At 50.7% G+C, this 20,712-nt stretch overlaps 1 protein-coding gene across 1 annotated transcript; it reads left to right on the plus strand.

Annotated features, from left to right (window-relative positions):
* Positions 1-11,315: 11,315 nt before the first annotated feature.
* Positions 11,316-20,443, plus strand: TNFRSF18 (TNF receptor superfamily member 18). Its single transcript, XM_090023846.1, has 6 exons — positions 11,316-11,483; positions 13,952-14,086; positions 15,060-15,147; positions 15,631-15,719; positions 17,459-17,602; positions 18,433-20,443. The coding sequence occupies exons 1-6, from the start codon at positions 11,333-11,335 to the stop codon at positions 18,573-18,575; spliced, it is 750 nt and encodes a 249-aa protein (XP_089879972.1). The 5' UTR covers positions 11,316-11,332; the 3' UTR covers positions 18,576-20,443.
* The last annotated feature ends 269 nt before the right edge of the window (positions 20,444-20,712 follow it).

Raw genomic sequence — 20,712 nt, forward strand, 5'->3', positions numbered from 1 at the left:
TTTTTGTTTTTGTTTCTTCTCTTATTTTCTTTCTTAAAACGTGATTCTGCCACTTGTTAGTTGCCCCCAAGAGATGAGATGCTCTGTGGGGTGAGCCACACTTTGGTCGCTTGCTAGTTTGATTAAAAAATAAAATGCTGTGCAAGAGACCACAAGGAGAAGTTTCTAAGCTAAGGTTCAGCTCTGGTACATGTGCATGCGCGCACGCACGTACGCACGCTCAAGAGGAAGGGAGAGGAGAAGTAAAGGACGAAGGATCCAAGCTGCCAAGGGAAGTGAGGGTTATCGGAGCAAGTATTTTGCAAACTTCCTGCAAATGTCCAGACCTGTAGCCCTCGCTGCCACCACAGCGGATGCCCTAGTGTGGCTCTGACCATGCAGTTCTCATCTGTGGACACTCTTGGCCTCTTCTCTAACCCTGGCACCTCACTGCTCTTGCCTGGGCAACCTGAGTCATGCCTGGGTATCCCCCATGCACAGCCCTCGTACCTAGGAGGCAACCGTACTCGCACTGTGCCGACAGAGGGCAGGCTCTGCCCAGACTATGCTTGATTCTCAGCTCTGCCATCCAGGTTAGAAAGGCACCAACAAAGTGGAAAACAATAACGAGTCACCGATGTCACCAACCCCAGTCATTCCAAAGTCACTTAAACTGACTTAAAAAAAACCCCATTGGATTTGCACACAACATTTTAAGCAATCCACGTCTTCCTTTTAAGTTACGCTTGAGTCCCATTTCCAAGCTTTTCTCCTCAACCAGAAGGGCTAAAATTCACTTAAAGAAACAAAGAAGAGTAGAGCTCCTCCTACCATTACAGGGCCCCCAGAGCTGGGGGCTTGAGACAATTCCCCAGTATCACCAGGTTAACTACAAAACTGGGAGTGTTGGCAACACTGGCTGTCTACTCCCTTGCTTCCAAATATGTGTGTGTTTTGGTGGGGGCGGGGGGGGATCGATCTCTGGATGTTTTCTAAAGAGATGTCAGGATTAGCAGAGGACTGGGCAGTAGGTATGGGAGTGATCGGCTCACAGGCTGATTTATAATCTTGGCAATTGTGGGGGAGTTTTATTTAACAGCTGGGTGCTAGTAGCATCAGCAGAAAGAAACCTGTTAAACACCAGCCTGATGTTTCCTCTCTTCTCTTTAGCATGGGCATAGGCATAGGAGGATATAGGACATAGGGGCAGATCTGAGTGGTGGGTGGCATTTGTGGAAGTGGATGCATTATTCTAGTACAGGTCTTACCAGGGTCAGACTGGTGTGGCCCACATCCCTTCCCTGTTATTCCCTTTCATCAGTTTAACACCGCAGGGGTCTCTTGTACCATTTGCCCATCAGACTGGAGCATCCAGGGTAAGACCTCACTTCTGCTAGCCCACCTGTGCCACCATCCGCACCGTAGTCATTGCAGAGGCTGCAGGTCAAGCAAGTACAGCTCTGGGACTTCTGGCTTTCCAGGCACAGGGGTACAAAACCCTGTGTGATGTAACCACCTCAAGTCCAGCACAAATTCTTGGATGGGTTTTGAAGCCTGCACTGAGCCCTTTGCTGCGCGAGCTACCCTGTTCCCGAAGCCCACGCCAGCTGGTTGAATGCTGACCCAGGTACGGAGTCACTGCTGTGCAAATATTACCAGAGATACCTTCGTAGCAGCAGCCGTCCCTGTTTTCAGATGCTGGGGGTCAGTGGGCAGCTTGTCCCGTTAAGGATGAAGAAGCTGGGCCAGCCTGTTCAGTTAGCTCTTCCTGCCACACCTGATGGGGGTTGGACAGATGTGGGGGAAGCCCTGGAGCTGGGGCCCTGGTGAAGAAGAGGGTCTAGGTAGGCTGCTTTGAGAGGCAACCCAATATCAAAGCAGACTGGGGGATGCTTATGGGCTGTGCTCTGCCACAGGTTCGGCCAGTTGACTACAGCCTGGGAGCAGGAGCTGAGGCACCAAGAGAGGATGCTGCTGCTGTGGCCCTTCAGCAAAGACGGGGTCTGGAAAGCTGGGGCTCAGAGGGTCTCGGGGACTTGCTGAGAGGAGCTCCCCACAACAACAGGCATCAGAGGGCTGGCCCAGGTACCTGCGGTGATGCACAAAGGGAGTGGTGCTGGCAAGTGGCATAGCTGGAAGCAATGAGAGGCTGGCAAGAAAAAAGCTTTTCATCTGCTTTCTATGGGGTCCCAGGCTGGAAGTGGATCCCACAGGAGCGGGTGGGCCTGGGCTCCCCTGCCAAGCTCCCAGAGGTGGGTTCAGCAAAGACTGAGGCGGGTGGGTGTAATTCCTGAAAGAGGAACAACTGTTCAAGCCCCAGCTGGGGAGGAAGAGTGGCATCCGGGGGTGGATGCCACTCTTTGAGTCCTGCTCCACCCAAAGAACTTGACCTCCTGGTGTCATCTTACCTGATCCCTTCTCAGCTCTTCACATCACACACATTAGGGGTCCTCTCTCCTATTTAATGGTCTCGATGTTGCACCAATCAAGCTAGCCTTTGTTCTGCAGTCCTGCTGTCTGTTAGCTGCTCCTGGTAAGGAAGCTCCTATTTCACAGCCTTGCAGATTATTTTTAATCCATTCTAGCGATCTTATATTTGCTTTTCCTTCCATCTTAAAAGTACAAATACAGCCCCAGGCCTGTAGCATATTAGTCAAGTTTCTAGTGAATTTTTAATGGGATAAAAATATGTGGTGTTTCATATGTGATCACTCACCTCGCCGTCTCCACCACCTTTTCGAAATTCTAGATTCACCAGTGGTGACATCTGAGCTACCAGTAGACAACAGGGTTTGTCAGCACAGAAGGACGCCCCGAGGAAGGCTTGTTGCAACTCCCTGTGAAACTGGGAGGGGAAGATTTCATAGATTTCATTAGGGCTGGAAGGGACCTCAGCAGATCATTGAGTCCAGCCTCTATTATGGAAGAGCAGAGCTGGAGGGGACCTCAGGAAGTCACCTCTAGTCCAAGCCCCCATTGGATCAGTCTCATCTGACCCATCCTAGACAAGTACTTGTCTAATCTGCCCTTGAAAACTTTCTGTACAACCCTCTTGTACAGCTACTTTGTACTACCCGAAACATCAGAAACAGCCTGACGTGCAGGGAAATGAGGTCACTGTTGGTGGCAGACAGTGATGCTCTCTGCGAAGATGCTGGAGCACAAGTAGTGAATTCTCCCATTTCTTATTGCTGCCTTGTGTTTTTATGGCTTCCTAAGTGCAGGCCGATGGACACCAGGTCCATAATTTCTGTTTAATTTCATCCAGTGAAATCCAGGCACCACTGAAATCAAAGGGCAATTTGCCACTGCTTATAATGGAAAGCAGCAGCTTTTCCCAGCTGGGGGCCTGGTTTGGAGTGACATTGCTGTGTGCTATGCACCCAGTGCTGTAGCGCCTTCTCAATGTGGCAGAGACCTACGAGTGGGCCAGCTGCGGGTGCAGGCCAGAGGGGAAGGGCAGGGAAAAGGCTGCATGGCAGCCTAAGACTGGAATAGCCAGAGGTTGAGACGGAGCTGTACGTGGGTGCAGAGGGGTCTGCAGGACTGGAACTGCCAGTGGCATTGTGCACGGGACTGACTGTATCAGCAGAACTGCATGTGAATGCTTGGCCTAGACTTGCAGATGCCCCCCGCGTCAGGGTGGAGACGGGCTCGCAGACCTGCAAGGCGGGAGCTTGTGAGACAAGCCGTGCTACACTTGAGCACAGCCCACATTTGCTAGGCCTGCACGAAGCGGCTAGTATTTGCTTCGGATTCGGCTGAGTCAGGGGCCAGGGATTCGATTTGGTGATTCAAATCACTGTCCCGATTCGATTCGGCCAAATCCGATTTGGCGATTCAGCTGCTGCCGAATTTCCGAATCAGCCAGGCCTCCCCCACAGCCTGGCAATGGCTGCCCCGCCTGCCCCAGCTCCCGGCACTTGGGAAAAAATAGCCCCAACTCAGCGGGTGCTGCTGGGCGGGGGCGATCCCCACTGCCCCGTGATGTGTGGAAGGCTCTGCACTAGCCCCCAGCCCCCCCCATGGGTGCCCTGCCTGGGCCAGCTCTGGCCCTTTAAGAAAAAAAAAACAGGAGAAAACCCCCAGACTCACGCTCCTGCTGGTGGGGGGCAATCCCCACTGCCTCCTGCTGCCCCGCGCCACGTGGGGCCTCTGCACAACCCCCGAAGCCCTGAGGCCACTGCAGGAATGGTGAGTCCTGGGGCTTTTCTTGTTTTTTTTCTTAAAGGGCAGGAGCTGGCCTGGGTGGGGCAGCCATGGAGGGGAGCACTCATGCAGAGCCCCCCATGCATTGTGGGGCAGTGGAGGACAGTGGGGATCACCCCCCTGCCTGGCAGCACCTGGTGAGTACTGGGGCTTTTCTTTAAAGTAGGGAGCTGGGGCAGGCGGAGGCAGCCATGGTGGTGGGGCTGGGGGAGCAGGCGGGGGTTGCGGGGTCGCGGTGGGGGTCAGGGGGGCTGGCAGGAGACTGCCCAAATCATCAAAGCTCTCTGACTCTTTTCCAAAGAGTCAGAGCCCTTTGAATCGATTCAGGCCTTTAAATTGGTCCCCTGATTTGATTCGGATTCAGAGACCTGGCCACTGAATCAAACTGATTCTCCGCCAAATCAAATCACCGTCGCACAGCCCTAACATTTGCCATTCATCAGCCGTGAGCAGCACACGCGAAGCTGCAACCCTCCCCGCTGCTCCCCCCCTCCCCGACGTGCACACATACAACACGCACACCTTGAGGAAATAAACTGTGGTTGCTCTTTCGAAGATGTAGAGTCAGCTCTGCAAAAATCTCTATATCATCACATTCAGCAGCTGTTTTATCATCTTTTGCCATCATTTACATTGTCATCAACAGCACGTTTTCACCACGACAGGGTAATTTGACCGCAACATGCTCATTTCTAGCCTCCGGATACACCTTTGGTCCACGCATAACCTATGCAGCGCATGCTGCTTGCGGGAATGATTCACGTAGGTTAGAAACCATCCCCTTTCATACTTATTTCCAATATGCACATAAATGTAGCTGTGTTTCCAAACCTCAGCAAATTTGCAATTCTTGCCCCAGGAAAGAGGGTTCCTGTGAAAGGAGAGGCCTGATGCTGTGCCTGCATCCAAATACAACTCGGTACTTCTTTAGGAAATAGAAAATCAAGGACCATCTTGAGAGGTAAGAGAGAGGAATGGAGGCACATGACCCTCGCTTTCTGTGCTGGATAGAGGGATACACTGAAATCTAGTTAGCGCTGGTCCTGCTTGGAGCAGGGGGTTGGACTAGATGTGCCCTCCTGAGGTCCCTTCAACCCTCATTTTCTGTGATTCTGTGATTCTAAATGCCAGGTTGGCCTGTTTTCATCTGTAGGCAGCAATACTCTTTGCAAAGAAGGGGTCTGGAAAGATGGGTCTTGCTGACCTTCTAGCTCCTTAAAGAAATAAGAGAATTGCATTCATTTCTCTTGGCTCCTGATAATCATCCAAGTATGTAACAAAGGGAAGACCTTGAGAATCAAATACACAAGGCCTTTTATTTAGAAAGCACCTGGCAAGGCATCACTAGTGAATTTCCCCTTCCTTGCATTATTACATGCCAGGTTGTAGACGGCATCTTTGGCTTGATAGATACAGCTGTAATTTGGTTTTCAACTGAAATTATTGCAGGACACGCCAATTGAGATGAAGCTAGTGTCAAGTGCAAATGTGTTTTTTACAGAAAGGTGGAAGGGAGGGCACAGAGGCACCTTAGATGACCTAAACTGGAGATGCAGAAGCCATATAAAAAGCTTGAGTTCGGAAAACCTTGCTCCCCTCACTTGCAAGATCTATAGGGAAAGTTGGTGATAATAAGGAGAAAAGATGGCGTGCCTGTGCTAAAAAGAGAAATCAAACTGAGTTTTACTTGTGCTCCAAGGTCCAGCTGCTTGCCAAGAGCTTATGTTCATTGTATGTTTTCAGGGCAGTTATGTCGGGCCGTTTCCAGGTTGTCCAGCTACCAATGCTTGGCTTAAAGCAGTGCACTGCTGTTATAATTTCTTGCAGGGCATCTCTGATGTTTCAGAGAGAGTCAGGAAACCCCCCCCCCCCACAGCTCACGGTGCTCCCCAACTTGTGAAAATCTCTTCAAGCACCTGAATGATGGCATCCAAAATAAAACTGCCCCCATTCCCCTGACTTCCCACGTCTTGTTTCTTGGGTTGGCCCAGTGGTGTCCAACCTTTATGTCCCATGGGCTGGATGGGCAGCACCAGGTCCCTCTGCGTGTCAGATTTGGCTGGTGGGCCCAAACCGGTGCCTGGGTGCGTGTGGCAGGGATGTGATCCAGAGTGCAGGAAGGGAGGCTAATTCAGTGTGCAGGGTGGGCACATTTAAGGCCCAAATTCGGCCACCTGGCAAACACCTGGCTCAGCCCCAATCCAGCTGCCAGGCAATAGCCTGGCCCTAATCTGGCTGCCCAGGACTTGGAAATTTGGCAGTGAAGAAGTGGTGGTTGTGTTAATTGGCACTACTTCCTGCTGCCAAATTTTGTGGGCCGGAGGTCGAGCACCCTGAATGAGTTTATGAAATGCTTTAATTGATGCCAATTATGATCCATTTGACAGACAGGGGCAATGACTAATGTACCGTACTTCACGCTGCCTAGTGACAGCACTTGGGAATGAGCACACGCAGCACAAGGAAGTATCAGTCCTGCTAAAGCTGGCACATGGTGGCGCAGGTGTCAGTGCAGGGGACTGAAGAGCCAAATGTCATCTGTTCATTGACGGCAAAGAAGAGCCATTTTAAAAAAACCCATAAAACCCAAAAAGCCCCAGTGATCTCATGACTGAGTACACCGGCTGTTGCCTAAAGGTCAGTGCTGAGTGGTGCAGTTTGGATCCCAATGCTGAGCTGCAGCCTCTGCACTTTTGCCACTAACGTGTCCTTATCAGCTGTTGTCGGTACATAACTGTGTCACTCCACAGAGAGCAAAAGGTTCTTGCAAAGCTCAAGAGAGAAAATTGCAAAGCAGCAAAATCTAAGAGGGGACAGGGAGGGAAACGGTTAATTCCAGGGTCGGGCTGCCCTTGCTCCAAGTGCTGCCCTCTCCCGATCGTCCCAGCTCCGCTCTGCTCTGGCCTGCGGCGTCACCCGGCTTCCTCATGCCCCCGCAGCCCTTCTCCCCAGATTGGTGCTGCTCCACGGGGTCTCAGGAGTTTCTCTCATTTCCCCTCCTCCAGGCCATTGCCCTCTGCTCAGAGCTTGTCTGCTTGCTCAGCTCATCTCCCTCCCGTGCCAGGCACCACCTGGGGCATACGGCAGCAGAGTTTTTAAGTTATGAGCACCTCTTCTCCGAAGACTAGCCTTGCCTTCACCATCCTTTTTGGCTTGCTGGTTAGGAAAGAGAAGGGTTTTGAAACTTGTTTCTCTTGTAAGAAGAGGTCAAAACGGAGAACTACTGGCTGTTGGCACTTCCAGCTTTAAAACCTAGGGCTGTTGAGGAAACTTCAGGTGGAAGCACATCCTGACCTCCGGGGCTTGAGTCCAGCTCCAGGCGTCAGCCAGCATGTGCTCAGCCACTTCTGCCAGCAGCATCGGTGCTATTTGCCCAGCCTGTCTCCTGCCTCAGCACCTCCCTTCTTCACACAGTATTGCCCTTCAAGGCTGGGACTGGGACCTGGCACTTCGAAGCTAACGCCTCCCCCTCACCAGCAAGCCTCTGTAGCCCAACCAGTCCCTGACATCAGCTCTGCCGTTTCGCTCGGTAGCTGGTTGGGCTTTGAAGCTTGCCTGTGGCCCCCACCCTGCCACTTGAGGTCAGCTGCTTGCAGTTACACTTCCCACTGCAAGGTGCTGCGGGGAAGATGAGGGAGCCTCGTGTTCGGAAAAGCGTTGAACTTTTTGTACCGAGGCCCTTGCCACGCTCTCCTTGGCTCCCGCGGGGCGTGGGTGACTCCTTCCAGGAAATGAGGAAAGAGGCCTTGCAGCACTGGCCTGGCTTGGGGGTCTCTGGGCAAGCGTTTGACTGGAAGGGAAGGGATTCCCCACCTGCTGCGTGCTTCCCTTCCACACCTGCACCCCGCTGAGTCCCAAGGGGGCTGATGCTTTAGCTGCCAGCACTGACCTGGCAACCCCAGGGGCTTACTTGGGAGTATCCCACCTGCAACCGCAGCTCATTGGCAAAGGTTCGACTCAGGAGGGGGCATGCAGAGGCTGGAGGCACTGCAGTGACGTTGTGGGGATGCCGCATTTGAGAGCAGCACTTCTTGGAGAAAGGCTGTAATGCTCTGGCCTCATGCCTGATTGCACCTGCCAAGACTTTAGGCCAGGGAGAGACTTCTTCCCCCCCCCACTCAACCCGGTCCAGATCCTCCATCCTATGTTTTATATTGAGCCCCAGGCCTGGCAGCAGGAGGTTTCGAGGAACTGGGAAGGGTCCTGCGGATATCCATGCGGTGCAGAGAGGACCAGGAAAGTGGATGTGTCGCCCCAGCACCTCACTGTGATGTACTAATGGCCTTTGTGTAAGGAGTCACCTTAGACCTCACAGCGCAGCGCCCCAGCCCAGCCTCTGCCAGCCTCCAAGATGGAGGAGAGAGGAAAGTCCTCATCTTAGGATCCAGTCAGTTCAGTAACCACTTTGATCTATTTCTAGCCCTTCTGGCACCAGCAGCAATCTTGATATGGCCAGGAGCTGGAGGGCACCAAGGTTTCGAGATGTGTGTGTCCCAGAGGCAGTGATCTGCATACAGTGCCCAGGCTGAGTAATAACTTGTTGCTAAATGACGTGGTGCGGGAGCTGTATTTGAACTGCCAGGGACCTGTGTCTCATGTGCGAGCCGGCCTTCCTGTCCTCTGTTACGGGGATGGCCACCCCGCCGTGGTGTGGGTGTCACAAGGTGCATGGGGGGGGGCTCTGCGTGTGGCATGCAGTGAGGCAAGGAGCGGACAGGCAGCGCAGCAGCAGATGGAGCAGAAAGCAGAGCAGGATATCAGGAAGGGAGCACAGAGTAGGGAGCAGAAAGCAGAGCAGCTCATTGGGCAGGGCACGGGGATTGAAGTGGCCATTGGGGAGGGTACAGAGCTAATTTATGGCACTCCCGCAGGAAGGCTGGCCCCCGTGGCTCTATTCTGGCAAGGTTTCCAGACACCAGTTTCTTTCATAATATTCTTTGAACAGTCTCTGGATGGCAATAAACTCTAGCTCACTATTGCCCCCAGGGCTAGGGACAGGAATGACACGCAAAGTTTAAATGATCGGAAACCAGTTCAAATCTGCAATACAACAGAAGTTCATAGTTTCATAGTTGCTAGGGGCTGGAAGGGACCTTACAGATCATTGGGTGCAGTGCACATAAACTGCTTTCCAAATGGCCAAAACTGGTTTAAGATAAACTTGAATGGATGCAGTATCAGCCTGAACTGATTTAGGTTAAATCACTTCATTGAACTTCTGTACCAAGTCCCCTCCAGAGTCAAGTTAACTCTCAGTCTTCCAGCATCCCAGGGTGTTTTCCATCTCCCCCACAAGCCCTTCCCCCCATGGGCAGACTAGCCTTGGCCCAAGCTGAGCAGGGAGGGATACTCTAGCACCCTCCAGTGTCTGGCCTGGTCCACTACAGGTGTGTGGCTGCATTTCTGGAATCAAAGTGGTTGTCTGTTCACTTGCTTATCAGTTCAATATATGCAGTTTATACTAATCTGCAAAGAGTGAATTGATTCAGCCTTGGACTTTTTTGACTGTCTGTCCTTAGCCCATGTGTATTAGTATCTGAATGACTTCATTGTGCCATCCAGTCTCTGGTATTTTACTTTAATTTGATCCCATGTAAAATGTACCATAAGGGAAGGACTTCTTTAGGGTAAGGGTGACCAAAATCTGGAACAGACTCCCAAGGAGGGGGTGCAGGCCCCAACCTTGGAAGTCTTCAAGAAGAGACGGGACAGACGCCTTGCCGGGATCATTTGATCTCAGCAGTATTCCTGCCCAGAGCAGGGGGGCTGGACTTGATGATCTTTCAAGATCCCTTCCAGGCCTTCGTTTCTATGATTCTGTGTTGTTCGTTGCCTCAGCATCCGAGGCTAACATACACTGCTCCAAATAGCTGTGGTTTTCATGCATCTGGCTGGTATCTTGAGATTGAACAAGCGCACTTCTCAGATACTTCCCCATTTGGGTCTGGTATTGAAACACTCAGTTTTGTGGTTAGATTCACTACAGCCTGTGAGAGAACCCCCTTCGACTCCCCTGGTGCTATACTAACTCGCCCCGGGCTCAGGACTTCTCCCTTGTCTGCTCAGTAAAGTAATTCAGGATTTTTCTGGACCAGTGTTTGGGGGATGAGCAGGGAAAGGGAGAGGAGGTTGAAACCATCGAGCATGAGACAGAATCAGAAAAGCGGCATTCTCAGGCTCAATGTAGAACAAAATTGCAATACTGAGAAGGTCTCTCTGGAGGCTTTCGTGAGTTCAGCAACAGCTAGTATCATGAATGTTGATCATGAGAAGGCATTGCTGTAACACTGCCCACCACTTTAATATCTATCCATCATCCTTACGCATCTTTGCCAGATGCAGACAAACGCCAACTCCTAAACCAGGGCAAGGCATGTGTCAAATGAATAGCTCAGCATGTGTCCCTTATTCAGTGAATATTGACAATGGTCCAGAAATGGCCAGATAAATGGTAAGACAATATTCCTTGAGAGTTCTCCAATAACATATCTGATCATAGCATTCAGCCAGTTCTCATGGTATAGCAAGGGAGGCAAGTGATAGTCCCTCCGAACCTCAATAAGTAATCAGCACTAAGTGGCTTCTCATTACTCGCTTCTTTGGGGCAGCATCGTGAACAAATTACTGTTTTGACCAGATTAAAGAACCAGATTAGAAAGGAGTCAAGCCACAGCTGCTTGGCCGTTCCTGTGCCGGAGTTGAGAACGGTGGCTGAGACTTTCAAAGGACTTGGTGAATTAGGCAGTCAGGTTTCTCTCGCTTACTGTAATGGGAGCTGTGTGAATCTCCTGTCTGTCTGGACATTCACACCCTCCCTTAACTCCCCAGTGTAGACTAACCCTTAAAGTCCTCTGATAGTCCAGTTCCTCCTCCTAGGATGCCTCAAGTTTCTGGTGCCCTTTTTTTGTGGGGGGGAATAATGCCTCATTTCTGCTTTTACGAAAAAATCTCACCTCTTCTGTGCAGGCTCTCTGCATCCCCTTAAAGCAGGAAGTGCGTGAAAGGAAATTATACGCTATCAAAAAAGTGCTGCATCTCTTCAGAAACTGTGGGTAGATCACAAGGGCAGAGCTTGCGTGCTTGTGTCAAGGCACAGGCATCCTCCGCAGGAGTTGCTGGAGTCGTGAGTGAGCCGTCACGAAGAATGCTTCGTGTTAGAAAGGGAACTTGCTTGGTTTTGCAGGTTGGGCTGTGGCTATGGACACAGCTGGGTCTAGCGCAAGGGTGCAGAAGTGGTAATTTAAAGCTCGTCGACGGGACGGAGAAATGCTGCCCGGTTTGTTCATCCAGACCAGGTAAGGAGGTTTGTTCATCCAGACCAGGTAAGGAGCCTGGGTGGGGGATATCCTGCTCTGTTATGTGCTGGCAGGAGAGTAGGCAAAATTAGACAAATTTTAAGGTGATGTGAGCAGAGTGTGTGCAGAAAGGAAAACAGAAACAGAAACATCTCCTCCCTCCTTGTTGGAGCTACAGACATCACTCTGGAGCCTTCTGGCTTTGATACCTGCCTGCACCAAAAGTCAGGGGACTTGGGCTCTGGCGTGTTGGTTGAACCCATGGCAGCGAGAGAGAAGCGAGCTGCAAAATTTCAGGTCCAGCTTTGCAATCCAGTTTCTTTCTGGACTGTTGAGCAGAGCCCATCTGACACTGAGTTCCCAGTGGAAACGAGAGCTACAGCGTGCTGAGGAACAGCGTCACACCTCTAAATCAGTGCTGTAGCAACAGGTCTGCCTTTGAGAGAGAGCTTCTCTACCTAAAAAAGGGGCCCTGCTTCTCCCTTGGGATGTGCCCTGGCAGAGCAGGTGCCCGGTAACGCCAGCTCAGGCAGGAATCTGCCTAGGACAGCAATGGGGGCAGGTCTTGGATCTCAGTGGCAGACCGCAGCTGGGAAAGGTCGCCTTCCTCGTTGCTTTTCCCCTTTGAGTCGAGACTTGAAAGCTTTCTGTAGCTGGAATAGAGGGGATGGCCCTGCTGGAGGGACCCCTGCCTGAAGCCCTCTGCCCTTCATTACAGAGGCGGTCTGAGCAGGTGGTCCCGACGGTCCTTGCTAGCCTCAGGAGCCGGCCTGCTGGAGCACCTGTGGGTCTTCTGGGCCGGCACCACGTCTACAAGGGCCACTCATCTTGGTGGCTTCAGAGCTTGGGCTTTGGTGGCTGACAGCAGCTTAGAGCAAGGGCAACCTGATCAGCTGTGGGCTTTCGTTTCTCATACATTTCTCAATCAGCAGAGGGTTTCCTTTTTCACTCACGTGGCTCTGAACAGGCTCCCCTGGGAAGGGTTTTGCTGCGTCCTACAATGATATCAGCTCTCCGATGAGCATCAAGACGTGATGCTTACATGAGCGAGATGCGCCTGTCCTTCCCCGTCGTCTTCTATACGGGTCCCTCGGGCTTTGATCGTGAGGGGCAGAGTCCAGTAAGGGGTGGGGGGTATTTGGTGAAGGGACGTGATCAACACGCTGGATGAACCCAGCTCACCGCCGGTCAGCAGACTCGGCAAAGTGAGTTCGCAAGTCCAGGCCTAGTGTCCCAGGCTTTTGCGTCCTCTCCGGCTGCATGTGCGGGAGGGGAATTGCCCAGGTGCTGCCGTCCATGCTATGGCAGTTCCGTGACTAGAGGCTTTAAAATCCCCCAAAGCTAAAATAAATTGGAGGAAGGAAGTGGGTAACTTAATGCCAGTCGGTGGTAGTGAAGTGACTCCAGCCCCGGTAGCCTACAAAATGTGGAGCAGCTTGACTCTGGTGGGAACGGAGGGTTTGGTTGGACCAGCGCCTGATTGTCAGGTGAACAGTGCACAGAGGCAAGGACCCTCCTCCCTCTTTCCTTCTGCAGTTTAATTTCTTCAGAGGCCAAAGTCCTTGAGTCCCTTTTGCTACCAGCAATGCAGAAAAGCACCCTGAATCTCTATCTAGAAACGAACAAAGGGGGCCAAAGGGGGCCTGTGCTCTACCATTGCCTCTAGCCTTTCATGCGGTACCCCGATGCACAAACACGTGCTTTTCCTCCATTTTCCTTGAGGTCACCCAGGTCTCAGGTAAGAAAGGGCTTTCTCCTTTCTTGCCCCAGGGTCTCCCCGTGCTCACTTCATTTCTTGATGTTACGCGTCCATGGTGTTAGCTAGTCCCGGTAGCTCCAGCCTGTGCTTTCATGAGCTCCAGAGCCACTCGGCAGTAGCTCTTCTATCTTGTGTTGTGTTCAAGCAAGTCAAAAGCAAGGGTGGAGTGCCAGTTGCAGCGTTCAGATCTAGGCTAGGACCTAGGTTTTCTCTGGCTTTTGAAGGGGTCTAGGGGTTTGATTTGGACTCCTTTCTATCGAAGTAGCTCAGAGCACAAATGATGGACACCTCAGTGGTGGAGGGTGCGGGGAGAGCGTGGGGGTGAGAGAATGAAGACCTGGACCTCGGTGCTCTTTAGTCCAGCACAGGGGCAGTGTCTTGGCCACTGAGCAGAAAAAGTGCTACTTGTTCCCCACGGGCCCATCGACCCTGGCAAGATCCTTGCCCAAAAGCACTCCATGATGACAGAGTCTGCTTGCAGCTACCATCATTTCACCGCAGCGTAGGCTCCCCATTGATCTCTGGATTCACTGAGAGCACTGCTGGGTTCACCAGCAACGCCAAGAGCACTGCCCACTATATTCCTCCCTGGGAAAGGAGTTAATGTTTAAGAAGCAATGCCAGTGATCAAACTGTGACAGGCAGCCTCTGAACTTTGCCGGATCAGGTATAACCAGGAAAGCTTAACTCCTTGTTTTCTTCCTAACAGAAAACCAGTTTACGCCGTGTGCTAATGCAGAGGGTGACTGTAAATGTGGGGCTGGATACCAGTGCACTGACGTATCCTGCACGTCCTGCAAACAACTCCCACAGTGCAAGGCAGGCGAGGAAATAAGCAGAACAGGTAAGTCGAGGAGCATGAATGACGCTACCAAGCTGAGCTCTGTCACGGTAGCAAGCAGAGTCGGTCCATACAAGCTGCTGCTCCTCCATCATCCGGGCATGTGCGTCCTGGCAGCCTTTTGGTGCTGAGGTAGGGATGTCTTAGCAGGCCAAGCATCTGGTACAAAGTACCGGAGGTCTTTGCTCCCCAGCTTTTAAACTTTCCCTCCATAAATTTGAGTTGGGATGAGTAGATCTCACGGCCAGGCGCGTGGAGTTGCTTTTCTTTGGAGTCAATAGAGGAGAAGCTGGTACAACGCCAGTTCTTAATTTACGGACTCCCAGCGGTAAATGCAACCTCTAAAACACAGTGAGTTTTGGAAAGTACAACTCATTGTCGGAGCAACCAGGCGCAAACCCACCATCTCCTTACACATTCGTCAGAGGTGCAAGGAAACAGGAGGATCACTTTCTGTGAGGTTTCTCTCCAGATCTTTATCAGCGCTCTGCAGACAGTGCCCAACCCCCGGGCAGCTCGTTTGTGCGTCACAAGAAGCCAACATTTCAGGGAAGGAGGCAAAAATATTCCAGTGCCAAAACCTACCTTTGCCTCAAACTGCAAAAGATAGGTAACTATCTGCACTTTGCTGTGGAGATGTTCAACTGCCCATCAACTTTATCTAAGTTGCGTTTCCGGGCTTGATCATTGCACATCCTTCTAGGAGAGGTGTAAAGAATACAGAGACATCTCAGCGCACCAGGGCTTTGAGTACAGCCCGGTTTCTGGTTGCTGTCCCAGCAATGGAGAGGATTAATCAGGCATAATATTGACTGTGAATGAGAGAGGACTGGCACCTCTGAAAGGCCTTGAGAGTGAAGAGAGGTGGTTTATGTTTGAGGCAATGGAGACGAGGGAGCCGGTGAAGGTATGTAAAAACAGACCATTCCTCCCTTTCCTGTTACTCCATAGCCAATTCTTTTCTTTTCTCTTCTAGGCAACATTGATTTTGAATTCATCTGCAAACCCTGCAAAAATGGCACCTTTTCTAAAGCTGGGGACACCAGATGCAAACCTTGGACTAAGTATGTATTCACGAATGGTCCTTTTGTTGGCCCACCCCCACAATGCATGCCCCAAGGTCATTTTAAACTTTCACATTGCAAGAGGTGACCCAAGAGTTTTTCTGGGTTACTTCTGCTGTTGGTGCTGAGATTTAAGAGGTGGTTTTGTTCACCAGGATGCCATGTGAAGCTGTTGTTTGGTTTTGTGCCTGAGAAATCTCAGAGTGAAACTCGGTCAAATCAAAACACCTTGTGTGAGACCTACTTTCAGAACTGAGCCACAAGCCGACACGAATCCCTTCCAAGCCTGGTGGTGGTTTGAACGGGATTGTGTCTCAACCGGTCCTCAGGAGATCTGTGCCCATGTTAGCCAGCAAGGGCAGCCATAATAAATGGGGGGTGGGGAGGAGAGGAAGAAAACAGACAGATGGGTTGCAGGGAGAGAAAAGGCTAAAGGCAGGGAGAAAACCAGAGACTTTCAATACCACTCTTTCTTCTTTTTAGGCATCCAGGTCCTAGATGTGTAATGATCCAGCCAGGAAATGCAACCCATGATGCAGAATATGGCAAAGATGAACCTTCTGTGCAGCAAGGTATGTCCAGAGCAGCATCTCATTTACCTTGATGGTCCCGTCTACCCTGGAGACATTTTTAGGCTTTGACTCAGTCCTGAGAGACATTGTTGCTGTGGCTGTGGAGATGACCACCGCACCACCTGCAGTGCTTTCGCCGCCAGAACGACTTGAGCGGCTGACGAGTTCAGGTCCCCGCATCATGAGAGGATCATTAATCATTGACTTCGTAGAGTGAGGAGGGAGAAATGGAGATGGCATATGGCTAACCTTGAGAGGTGTTATGATCCCAGCACTTGTTCCTGCCCATGGCAGGGGGTCGGATGTGATGATCTGTTCAGGTCCCTTCTGACCCTAGAAACTATGAAGCCACGGCAGGGCTGTGGTATAACTGAACGGTTCCTTAACAAAACTTATTGGAGTTTTCCATCGGGCGGCTGCAACTTTGCGGAGCTCTTGGGAGACTGCTTAGCAATTAGTCACCCATGTTTCAATTTCTTCGGTCTCGTTCCTTATGAAGTGACTGCTGCAGGTCCAATTCTTCCAGATACCAATTAGTAGCACGGCTGAAAACAAGAGGATGCAAGTTACAGGGAGGAATACACACACACACGCACGCATGCACAATTTTTTTATGCTTTATATACATACTGAAAACCCTGAAGAGCTGCCCACCTTCAGCTCTTTTGGAGATAAGATCAAGTTGAGAGAGCTAAGCGCTTGGTGGGATCAAGCTCTCCATATTTCTACAGAGCAGAATTGTACCAGCGCACCCCATTGCCTTCTCTTGTGTTGCAACGAGAGTAGCTATTCAGCCCATTATTCAACTGCAGAGAGACCTCAGGCCAGGTGTGACGTGCAGCGTGGAAGACCACTGAAGCCGAAGAGTAATGGATGAAAAGATGGTGTATGGGTCCTCATTACAAAGCAGAGCTGGGTGCTTAAGGCTGGGCAAGGGAGAGGGATACGCTGAAGCAAAGAATATCCCGTCTACAAACAATGATCTCCTGCGTGCAAGATCCTAGCTGAGTTTTTGTCCTCCTGATTAGTAACTGTAGAATGACTTCTCTAGTGGGTCGGACACAGTTCTTTGTCTAAATCCAATATCTTTTATTAGACCGATTCAAATAGCCAGAAAAATTCTTGTTAGCAAGCTTTCGGGCACAAACGCCCTTCGTCAGGCTGAGGACGCATCTGCAGATGGTCTGTGCTCTTCCTGGAGGGAGTGGTAAAGCAGCCAGAGACTAGTACATATGCAAGAAAGCCAGTCAGTGGAAATGTAAATTGAGGTGGTCAGTAGGTGAGAGACAGGTGGGGAGGGGGGACGGGGGAATGAATGAGTAGCTGTAGTCAAAGGATGGGAGACAGGAGGGTGGTGGGGAAGGGAATGAGAATAGCTGGTCAAAAGTGGAGGGTTTCCCTGGGGAGTCAGATGGCAGGCAGGTTATAACGTGTCATAAATCCAATGTCTATATCTAGTCCATACAAAAAAACTAGGACACTTGGTTCCAAAATGATACCTTTTGTTAGACCAATTGGGAAATATATTTAGTCCACGATTTTTTGTGTCCAGCAGATTGATGAAGTGGAGTTCTTAGGCTCGTCTGTGAAAGGTATTTGCCGTAGTGAATCCTAATTCTGCTTGTGATTAAGACGTGGTAAAGTGATAAGGTCTCATCGAGTATTTCCTTGATGCTTTCCTGTGGTTCAGGGCTTAAAATGTCACATATATTAACCTCTGACTATTCATTTCTTTGCAGGCATCCTTTCATCTTTGGAGTCCTCGTCTACCACGATCATGGCAATCCTGACTGCAGTGGCTATCTTCATTCTCATCCTGATGACCTTCTTATTGCACTTCTTCATATGGTCACTGAAGAGAGAGAAAGTCCACATAGTTCAAAGTCAGTGCAGCTGTACAGTTTGTTGGCTGCTGAAGGGAGATGCCTGGTGCTGGGGGGCCAGTCCAGGACTTGGTAGATCTGGAACAATGCCCCGCTGCCAGTGTGTCTGTGCCTCAGTTTCCCATCTATCTCCCCACCCCCTTCTCACAGGAATGTAACATCTGACCTGCGCTCCATAGTGTAGTAGGGAGAGCACAAGATGCATCCACCCTCCGAGCTGCTCTTGGGCAGCGCAGCCCTTCCTTTCTGCTGGCCGAACAACACGGTGTTGTGTCACTGTATGGGCTTATGTAGAACAGATCCAGCGTGTCTAAGCACCGCTGGCCAGATTTGTCTGTGTGCCAAGGGCTCTTGATATAGCCAGTGCAGTGGGGGCTTTCGCTCCTATCCGTTCACAGGCATTCCTGAGTGGTCAAAAGGGGCTGAGGATTGAGAAGACAAAGAAGAGACAAAGATCCAGCCTTTATTTTTGGGTTGGTGATCCATTTGGTGGCAATGCCTTGCTAAGCACCTGCTACTACTGGGCCTCCCGAAGCGTCCTCCATCCCGGCAGACACTAAACCAGGGGGCACCGTTGGGAGAAGCCTGCCATGCAGCCCAGATTTCCCAGGGAGTTTGCAGCACCGGGGGCAGTTGAGGGCATCACTTGGACATATTCCAGGTTTTGAAGCAGAACAATAATACACTAATGTCTTCAGATGAGGAGCAGCCTCAGGTTTCTTCCAGGGTGCAGCTCTCAGGCACACGCAGACTGTGAGGACGGGGTATTACTATTTCCCTGATGTGTCAGTCATAAACGTAACCCCTGATTTCTGATCGTTTCCTTGCAGAACCTGAAAATAATTCTGTCTTGATGCCACCAACAAGCCACCTCGTAGAAGATACCTACAGCTGCCAGTTCCCCGAAGAAGAAGCTGGAGACAAAATAATTGAAGAAAAGCCTTCTTGCATCACCATATCGGGCCTGCACTGAAGAGGTGGATGGGAGGCAAATATCTGTGAAAAGGGAGGATTTGAATGTCGTTTCAAACACGGGCAGGCTGAAGGGTGGGGACAAAGATAATCTCGGAAACATGGCAGTCTTGCAGTAGGAATTGGGGAACTATTCCCTCGCGCTGGCATTTGGCTCAGCCCCTATTCTTTTTGGCCAGTTCCTCCTATTCTGATCCAAGTCCTTTTCAGCTCAGCCTGAGACCAGAACATTTTGTCTTGGTTCTTCCCGTGTGCATCGCGTGCTTACAACCGCATGGTGTCTCCCCTACTGAGTCGCATGTCAGTGAAGGATCCGGGTCTCTGTTTTAATAGCACGAAATTACTTAACCAGAAGCCAAGATGCCATTTTCAAAAGATAAATTGAGGCCTGCTGAGTCCACAGTCTGGGTATGCAAATGTCCCCAGGCGCTTATAACAGCTTTCACTTGGAAGGCTTCATAATACCAAGGGCATAAATGCACTTGCTCGGATGAAAGGAGGAGAAGTGGCAAACAGTGGTATAAGGACTATACTCTGTGCTCTGCTGCATGCAGTTAGGCTGTGTTTCACCACAAATAGGTGAGACCGTGCGGCGACCCTCCATGGAATTCGTGAGACATTTTGCTGGCTGTGGTGGAAACAGAATTTCCTTGTTGCTTTTGACGATGATGCAAATTGCAGTCTACGGTGCTGCTTCCTGTTTGGTTTCGGTGCGAGGCTGGTAGGGCCACGTCACTGCGTGTGTGTGTGTAAGTGCCACTTCCGAGCTAGCCCTGGGCGCTTGTGCTTGTAGGGACTCTTCTCACAGGGACAAGGGCTTCGGAGACACGTTTCGGCTGTACGGATTTGTTTCTGCAGAACACGCCCCCCCACCCCAACCCCTTCTTCCTTAAGTCAAACCAGTTTTTGTTCCGGGAATATTTAAATAAAGCACCCCCAAGCCCCCTCTGGAAGACTAAGCCGAAGGCTATGCAGTCCAAGCAGCAAAGTTTCTGCGTGATGAGTCCTCCTCCCCTCGCTCGGGGAATAACCGGGAGAATGAAACGGGAAACGAAATAAAACTGGCTCCGTATTTTGGCTAGAGGAACCTCAAGCCTCGTCCTCCCCGGGTGTAAGCCAGCCCAGCTCTGGTCTGGTAGCCAGTGGGCTCTGAGATTCCCATTCCCTGTTTGCAAGAAGTAAAACTAGACCCCACCGATTTTTACATGGGTTTCCAAATTGACAGAACAAAACCTCACCTTTCTATTTCTCGGAGCCAAAGATTCAGCTGAGGCTAGCCTCCGTCGGAGGAATTGCTTTGATTTCCATCAGTGGAGGATGATCCCAGTCCTTGGGTTCAACTAGCAACGCCTGGGGGGGTTTTTGGATTCGACTTGATTGCCATGTAGGGTCAATAGCCTGTCTCCCTTGGAAAGAGCTGCTTGGAGCGTGGCTGTATGACTGCGCGCCCGCTGAGCAAGCATGAGGTTTTGAGGCAGTCTTCACATGAAAGGTAATAAAGCAAACACACCCCGAGCCAGTAAGAAAGTTAGTTTCCTTTATTTTATTTTATTTTATTTCTCTAGAAAACTGGAGCAATACCTGTAAGTGTGACATGCACTGTGTGATATGCACTGGAACTGTTACCAAGTGGATATCTGAAATTGGGTGTAGAAATAGTGTCATTAGCTGGGTTACATCGCATGCCATTTCTTAGCTGCTAGTCCGTTCCCAAGACACCCATCATACACATCTTTATAGTTCTTTATAAAGTTTCGGACTTGCTTTATAAATTGCTTAAATTGCTCATTCTTCTCCGTCCCTGGAAATTGCAACGTGTCGTGGTTACCCTGCCAGAAGCAGGGGCTAAATGTTGGATTTTTTGGTGCCTTTCCTGCTTGCCCTTGGCTGTTACTGTAAGGGGGAGGTTGAAGAACCGTACCTTGGCGCTCTCGCACAACACAAGGAGTCAGGACTCCTGGCTCCCATTTCCAGTTCTGCAGCTGTCTTGCTGTGTGACTCAGAGCAAACTGCTTAACCTTTCTGTGTCTCAGGGATATTGATACCTACCTCACAGGAATAGCGATAGTGGGGACATGCAAGAGGAGCCAGAAGGATTGAACTGAAAGGGTGGACTTTATTATCCTCGAGGATCTTTA

Source organism: Crocodylus siamensis, chromosome 12 (assembly GCF_052110815.1).
Source record: "Crocodylus siamensis isolate JL-2025a chromosome 12, ASM5211081v1, whole genome shotgun sequence".
NCBI classification, from domain to species: Eukaryota; Metazoa; Chordata; order Crocodylia; family Crocodylidae; genus Crocodylus; species Crocodylus siamensis.